This window comes from Gavialis gangeticus, unplaced genomic scaffold (genome assembly GCF_001723915.1).
Source record: "Gavialis gangeticus isolate Ggan-Ray unplaced genomic scaffold, GavGan_comp1, whole genome shotgun sequence".
Classification (NCBI taxonomy): Eukaryota; Metazoa; Chordata; order Crocodylia; family Gavialidae; genus Gavialis; species Gavialis gangeticus.
In genome coordinates, this window is record NW_017729030.1 from 67,949,479 (window position 1) to 67,957,814 (window position 8,336).

At 45.0% G+C, this 8,336-nt stretch overlaps 2 protein-coding genes across 2 annotated transcripts in view; both read left to right on the forward strand.

Annotated features, from left to right (window-relative positions):
* The window catches only part of SCARB2 (scavenger receptor class B member 2), a 94,019-nt gene extending 90,667 nt beyond the window's left edge, over positions 1 to 3,352 (forward strand). Inside the window, exon 13 of the mRNA XM_019521856.1 lies at positions 2,271 to 3,352. Within this exon, the coding sequence (XP_019377401.1) occupies positions 2,271 to 2,312 (42 nt within the window). The 3' untranslated portion in view covers positions 2,313 to 3,352. The remainder of the gene's footprint in view (positions 1 to 2,270) is intronic.
* Positions 3,353 to 7,890: 4,538 nt separating this feature from the next.
* NUP54 (nucleoporin 54) overlaps positions 7,891 to 8,336 on the forward strand; it is a 36,041-nt gene continuing 35,595 nt past the window's right edge. Inside the window, exon 1 of the mRNA XM_019522320.1 lies at positions 7,891 to 8,017. Coding sequence (XP_019377865.1) covers positions 7,966 to 8,017 — 52 coding nt within the window. The 5' untranslated portion in view covers positions 7,891 to 7,965. The remainder of the gene's footprint in view (positions 8,018 to 8,336) is intronic.

Consider the following 8,336-nt stretch of genomic DNA (forward strand, 5'->3'; position numbering starts at 1 on the left):
TATTTTTGGGATCATTTTCATTGTGCTTGCGTGCCGGTCCCGTGGAACAAAGGATGAGGTTAGTAGTAGCTGAATTTCACTCCTCTTTTTTTCCTGTCTTTCTGTCTTTTTATAGACTGTTGTTGTTTTACCTGTTGGGGTCTCATAACTTTTTCTTTCTGTTTAAAATGCTCTCTCCAGGGCAGAGAAGTTCTAATAAACCCTAAGTAAGTGCAACCAACAAAGCTATACAGTTAATTTAAGATACATAAGCTGGGTGATTTTATTTTTATGCCTAATTCTTTTGCTAGCTAGTCATAAAAACAAGTCAGTCTAGTGAACTCTGAAGGGTAAGATCCAAAAAAACCTACCCATATTTAACTGACATTTTGACAGTGCCATCTTGAGAGAGAAGTGTGATATTGTTTTGTCGTGTCTTCCCCCCACCCAATTTTCTTGTGAAACTCTGCTCAAAGTTCCTCCAAAATCAGTTAAATCCAGATCTGGCAGTGCCTGCCAGAGGTGAATCTAAACCAAGCCCCAATTCTGCACGCACACACAAATGTTAGGCAAATTCCAGTTCTAAACCCTTCCTTGTAACTTGGGCTCATTCAGCTGTATTGTCCCATTCAAGGCCCACATTAGAGAAGTGAAATGGTGTTAACCTTGCAATTATAACTTTACACCCTCAGCAGCTCCAGTGGATTAATCCTCCAAACTTCTGCTATCATTTTACGTTATAATTTAAATAAAAACATATCAGTTGTACAGTTCAGTACTGTACAAAAATATATACGATTAACACTGTTCCATATGTATATTCCTGGTGTGTAGTGTTACAAATGAGCATGTTGGTATTAAGGTTGTCAGTGCTTTGAGTAGTTCAGAGCCAAACTTTTACCCTCCTGGGACAGTGGTGTTCTCTGGATGGACTGCCTGAACAGAGACACAGACGGAGCAATCTAGGAAGCTTTGAGGCCTCTATCTGCTGTGGTTCAAGGATGATGTTGGCTTGTATTCCATATTCTAAGCAGGTTCTTTCATTACAGGAAAAAACAGCCAGCATTCTCAGACAAACATTGTATGTGCCGTTTCTCAGCTTGCAAGGATTTGGTGATCCTGATCTTACCTCAGGGGTGGTGGTGATGAGATTATTGTGGCAAAATGCTAAGGGAGAGACACATTATCTTTCTGCAGCCTGGCAGATTCCCTTCAAATGGTGGCCACCCCCATTTGAAACCTTTGGTTTCATTCTTGCATGGCTGAGCAGGAGCCCTTGGATAGCTTTCCACCAGGGAATGCTTAATGACTGAGGCCCTGCCTCCTTTATGGGAGGGTCTGGTTCTTTTTTGCTTCACCTTCTTTGTTTCTTCTTTCCTTCCCTGCCTGACTGGCAGGCTCAGCCTTAGAGCTCAAAGCAGACCCCTTGGTTCTGGCCAACCCAGCTGACCTCTCATCCTTAATCCAGCAACATCAGATACATCCATCTCTCCAAGTTCTTCAGCACAGTTGCAGGAAATGAAAGGACAATGGAACACTTGAATGTCCTGTTTTCTCTGTATCAGCTTTCTGTTTCCTGCAAACAGCGTGATCAGAGAGGACCACAAAAGTAATACAGCCATAGCTGTTGAGTTTATTACTGTAGCTTTCTGTATCCTAATAGGGCTGCATGTGTAGACGCTGAGACGTTTACTGTGCAGTTAAGTAGTCAACTATACAGTAAACATCTCATGTAGATAATAATCTCATTCATATGCTGCCCATCTCCTCTTCTAGTGTCATCACAGGAGATGTTTTGTAAGCCCTGATGTCAGTCCTATGACATTTCCAGGGCACATAGTAGGAGCATGCCTGTTGCCCTACAGTAACGTACCATGCCCTCTTCTCAGCCATCCATGGGGAGGTGAAAGAGGCATGCTGTGCTGTGAGATGGATTGCATACTAAAAGTAATACAGCAGCTGCAGCTGTTCTGCCCTGACATCAAATCAGCAATACTAGGAAGGCTCCTGGAATCGTTCTTCTTGTACGTCTATGCAGTGGTCACATACAAGCTATGCTCTGGTACTTTTTAGTGTATTTGTTCCCTTGCAGCTTGTTGGCTGAAAGTTGGGCCTACTGGATGATAAATCCCAGGATCTCTCTTCTTTCCTGCATTGATTTTTTTTTTTTTTTTTTTTTTTAACTATTACATTTGTCTTCCTCCAGTCCTCTGTGACCTTCAGGCCTTGACTTTGAAAACCGTCGAATGCCCTGCTGTTAACTTTGCTTTGCTGCCATTTTTGTCTTCCAGGGTACTGAAGACGAAAGGGCTTCGCTCATCAGGACATCCTAGTATTTTCTCCCTAACAAGTGAGCTTGATGAATAAACTATGCAAGCCAATCTAATACCAACCACTATGCAGCCTTCTCCACTGTGGAAAAATGATCATGCTTATTATGATTATTCATAATACCGTGTATGAGGAAAACTGGAACACAATTGAAGGAGGTGACTGTTCTTACCAGCCGCTAAGCTATGATTTTAAAATTGGATTTTAAAGTGGCTTGATATTCTGCATTTTCATACTCTGAAATGTAGTATTTAATATCCCCAGTGCTGTCTTTTTTTTTTTTTTAACACAAGAAAGCCATAGACACTCATAGCCACAGACTTAAACACAATGATTCGTTATTAGGATTATGTGAGGTGTATTTGCAAAAGCACCTTTGTGACTTGGGTTTCTATGTGTTTAAGACTCTTGAAAATAGAACATGATCTTCTAAATCACATGTGAACACTTGAAAATGGTGCCCTTAGTCTAATATGTATATGGTACATCAGACTTCTTATCGTCAGTGCATACGTTGACTGCTTAATAGTTGTCATTCTTTAGTCCTTTTATCTCCAGAACTTATTTCTGATTCTAAACTAAATGCTGTTTTAACACTAATAGTCACCAGCTGTAAAAAAGCTTTACGTAACACATTTTCTTATATCAGTCTGACATACCTTAGTGTTGCTTGAAATCCCATTGTGTTCTGTCAATAAACTTCCTTTCCAGGTTTTCCATTCCAGTTTTGGTTGGTTGAGGGTATGGTAGAGAGTTATTTTTTTAGTCTCTGAGGTGTCTCACAAGTACCTTTCATGTGATGGATTGTAGATGTAAACTTTGCCAGATTATTTGCAGTTGCATTCATTATTTAAGAAACATGTAGCTCTTCCACACTAAGGTACATTTGGAAACTAAAGAAAAACAGTGTGAATGTTTAAAATAGTGATCGTTTTAAAAATCCCACGTGTAAAATATCATGAAGAAGGAACTTTTGTAGATCATAATAGAAAGAGTATTCTTATTGAAAAGTGCTTCCCTCAAATAAAGGCAGTGAAACAGATTTTAAAGTATCATTATTTTGGTAAAAAATTAGACCTTTTTTGGTGGCTGCAAGCTCATTAAAAGGGCATTAGTCCATCAGTTATTTGGTAGTCCATATCATTCTGGGCCTTTCCTGTCAGAAAAATTCAGTGGGCCACTGCTGAGAGGGAGGAAGGGTTCAGGGAGCTTGACAGCTCAGAATGAAGGCAGAGTAGACTACCTGAGAGGAGGGATCCAGGTTGGGGTCCAAATACCAGACTTTGGGGCTCAGTGTGGGGCTGAGGCCACATAGTGGATGCCATCTGCGAAACATGGGACACTGTAGGGGAGGTTGGAGCCGTGTATAATGCCGTAGGCGTTGGGGCATTAAATGGGAAGCCTCCTGCATTTTTACACTACTTATTTGTACAACAAGTCATGGCAGGTGAGACTGGGTGGACTGCCCCAGAGACAGGTCGGTGGGCTGATGTTGAGACATGGCCTTAAGCCAGCCCCCTGTCACGAGTGGTGGCAGATAACAGAACAAGGAGCCACTGGTCTCAAGTCGCAGCAAGGGAGTTAGATATTAGGAAGAACTTTCTCACTAGGAGGGTAGTAAAACACTGGAATAGGTTACCCAGAGAGGTGGTGGAATCTCCATCCTTCAAGGTTTTTAAGGTCTAGCTAAACAAAGCCTTGGCTGGGATGATGTGCTTGGAGACGGTCCTGCTTTGAGCAGGGGGTTGGACTAGATGACCTCCTGTGGTCCCTTCCAACACTACTGTTCTATGATTTATTATTATTATTTATTATGTATATTACAATGTTCCCTAGAAGCCTATCCACAGATCAGGACCCTGTCCAACTTTTCCAAGATTAGCTTGTGTCTTCCCCGTGAGAAGAAGAATAGATGCTAGCCATGCTTCTAGATAGTTACAGCCATTCTTCTCAAGAAGATTTCCTTAAAGTATCTTTTCATTTGCCCTCATGAGGGAACCTGTTCACTGCAGGCATAACTCCTAATTGTTCAGGCTGAAAATAGTGCCAGGTGAAAACTCAGTTTGGGAACTGCCCTTGTCCCACCAACAATGCTGAACTTCTTGGATAGGTAGCAGAAAAACCCTTTGTATGGGCTCACAGATTTCTGTCATTGGAGAAGTTATGATACTGTGTATCCCAGGAGTGTCAAATTGTGGCCTGTGGACCAGATTCAGCCCACAGAGTCCTATCACTTGGCCTGCAGGGCTATCTGTGGATCTCGGAATGGACCTGCATGCTACCTGCAGTGCATGGGGCCAGTTTGGCATGTACTGCCCACAACATACAGGGCTAGACCTACTGCACACACTGCAGACAGTGCATGGGGTGAGGCTGGCACATACTGCAGGGGATTGGGTCTAGCATGCTCACTGCAGGGTTAGTCCCTGGCTGCACATGGGGCAGGTCTGGAATGCATGCTGCACACAGCGCCCATGCCAAACTGGCCTCATGCACTGGATCCAGTGCATAGAGCTGGTCTGTGGGCCCAGTCTGGCCTGAGGATGGGTCCTGTGCCACTTATCCAGCCCATGGGGCCCGAGTTTGAAACCCTTGGAATAGCTCAACCTTTGAGTCCCTTAATGCCTTTCTTTGACTGCCCTCTTGAAGGAACCTTTCAGCTAAGGAAAACCTAGTAGCTTTGGTCCAGGGCCCATATCAAACCCTGCCCTGGTGGCTTGCCATTCCATAGCCCTCCAGAAAAACCTGCTTTCATGTTAGCATCTTGGGAAGTGTGCAGCTGAAGAAAGTCCAGTGCTGCCAAGAAGCTACCTCCAACTCGGAGCGGAGGCGGAGAAGACTGAGCAGCTGCAGAAACCTCTTGTTTTGTTCATGGACTGTTTGACTTTCATAGTGTTATCTAAACAAGGAACTCCAAAATTCCTTCTTGCCTCAGTATGTACATACTACAGATCACATCACTGTGTAGCCTGTGTTCATACAATGCACGTTGTGAAAAAAGGCTTCTTCAAGCATCGGCATTACCCCAATAGTTGTTCACAGAACTTTGTGAGTGTTCAAGTAATTGTGAAATTGTTCAGCCTGATAAAATGACGTCTACAAGAGAGAACTGGCCATCAGCACAAGAAAGGTCTATGTACCACCTACTCTTTGCATCCAAATAGCATCCTCAGCTGAGCCCATAGCTACCTGTATTTGGAGGGGTTTTAGAAATGTTACATGGTGCTGCTTCTTGGACCAGTTTCTCACCTGCTGTAAATTGCCACAGTTCTATGGAAGTCAGTGATGCCATTTATGTTACTGAGTCATTGAGATGAATTATTTAACTATTTGACAGGTGTTTCTACATGCTTGTGCATTTTTCTCACAGGGCAGCAGATTGAGCTGCATTTTATTCTGCATTGTTTCAGTTTTTCAGGAATTGTTTTCCTAAAAAAAACATTTTTCTTAGCAGTTCACTAGACCAAAGGGAAGCAGTTTTATCCATCTAGTACACAGGAAGGGTATTTTTTTTTAATGTTATGGTAGTATAATAGTGTTATTGTATCTGTGATGGTTCAAAAATTATGAAAGGAGCAAGAATTTCTTAGGGTGATATCTTTTATCAGATCAACTACTTAGTTGGAATAAAGTTAGATAAGAAGAATGTCTGGCATTCTAAATATTGTCCAACTTTATTCCAAATACATAATTGGTTCAATAAAAGATATCACCCTAAGAGATTCTTGCCTCAGATTTTTTAATAGACTCAGCTATCCGTTTTTTTTTTTTTTGCGTCTCCACCACAAACATGGGGCACTCAAATCATTCTAGTACAGTTCTGCTATGTGGCTCTATGTTCTGTTTTTCAGTGCGTATTTGGAAATCAGCAAAGCTAAGTCTTGACCATAGTGACCTCTGGCAGATTTTAAACCAACTGCCAGTCAGTGAATGGTGAGTGCCTGTGGGCAGTGCCACACCTAGACTTACAACATGGGCATGGGTATTTTAGTCTATGGAACACCAGATTCTACCTAAAATTTGTCAGATGCTAAAATACATGTAAGAAGTATTTTGTTTCAAGTACCGTGAGTGGGAGTTTCAAAACCACTTAGCAATACCCTGACCCTTCCCCACTGTAGTCAATGGAGATTTACTGTTGGTGCTGTCCCGCACTTGGTCAGGTTTAGGCCATTGCCGAGTGCATTGAAAAATTCATCTGGAGCAGAAGCAAAAAGATAAACATTTAGCAGCATGGAGAGAAGATTTTTAATTTCTATGCAAGTCCAGAGAAGAATTATTACAAGGAGGGAAATAACCCTATGGGATGCACATAACTGTTAAAATATGATATCTTTTATTAAACCAACTCAGAGTTGGAAAAATTCTTCTTAGCAAGCTTTTGGGTTTAAATACCCTTTGTCAGGTGGAGCAAGCATCTGCAGTTGGCGTGTGCTCTTCTTATGCACTTAAGTAGCCTCATTTTCACAAGGGATGCCATTGGCATCAATGGGAGTAGCAGATATTCAGTAGTATTGAAAGTCAAGATATCGGTGTAAAAACCTTGTATGTATTTAGGAACCACTTGAGGCTGTCAGAAATGTACAGCACTTCTGCTATGTGCTCTGTGTCTACTCTTATTTGAGAGTCAACAGCAGAATCTCCCCCCTGCTTTGACAGGAGCAGACTTGGGCTGGTGCTCATCAAGGAAGGTAAAGTTGCTTCCATAAGAGTGGAATTCAGGGATGAGACACTGGCTACCTCCAGCAGATTGCAACGGTCAGTCATGGAGCAGTCACCCAGGAGGTGCTATGACTTAAAATATTTGTACATTTACTAGGAATTTCTCACTTCCATTCCTTAGGGGAAGATTAAGGAAGTGCTGTATGGAGAGATGGACATCTTGACCTAGGGAGAAATGCCAGAAACTAGACTGTGTTTTCAAAGGTGTCCATGACTGGGTGCCTAGAGGCATGGGCCAAAGTCTCACAAGAAGTGCCATCCTGTGTCAGACTGACTAATGAGTACTCTGGTCCAGTATCCTTGCTGGCCTTAAGGTTTAGTTTCTGTTGAAAAAGAGCCTGGTTTCAAATCCTGCTTAAACCCTGAGGTCTGTAATTATCGGGGCTTCCTGTAGCATAGCGGTTACCACAGTTAATGAGCCGGTGCGAGGCTTGCTGGTTTGAAATGGGACAGAGGCAGCCCGTGTCCGCCTACGGTGGTAGTGGATGCTATACAGAGAGAGCACCGAACCGGGTATCTCCTGTACCCGCTATTCCGTAGCCTTCCTGGCATCAAGTATGACCATAAGTAGGAGGGCGGGAGTACCCCTGAAAAGCAGCCGGGCCCGGCCGCGGGGAGAAACCCCAGCTACTACCGCTCACCCTCCAGAACCGCTGCTTCCACGAGAGGAGCCCACGGCACAAAACCATGTGCCTCTTCCCTGGCGCGGGACGGCCGCTCCCACACGCCGGCGCATGCGCCGAGGGGTGTTTCTGCCTCCCCGGCGCGTTGCGATGCAGTCACAACTCCGCGCTCGTTTCCGCCCACTTTCTTGCTCGAGGCGCCTGGGATTGGTTCCGGGGCGGGCGCTTGGCCGGAAGTGTTCCCCGAACTCGGCGTTTCCGGCTGCTGTCTGCGGCGACTGCCCTACTCCAGTGCTGCCGCCGCCGCCTCATGGCCTTCAACTTCGGGGCGACCGGGGGCGCCGGCGCCACCAACCCTACGGGTGAGTGCGGGGCCGCCAGGCCGGGCCGAACCGGGCGGTGCGAGAGGCGGCCGCTGCTCCGCTAGTGCCGCTGCCTGGCAACCGGACGCCCCGCTTCGTCCCCTAGTGGCCTTCTAGCTCGGGCCTCACTCGGGCCTTTTATAGCGGGACCCTGCCTGAGGCACGCTGCGGCTCTGAGCGCGCTAGCCGAGCCGAGCCTACCCCTCCCGCCGGGGTGCAGGCGGCCCCTGCTGCAAAGGGAGGCGGGCAGGGAGCGCCTAGCAGCGCCGTTATTCCAAGCAGCTCTTTCTAATAGGAAATGTCACAGAACAGTCTGCGG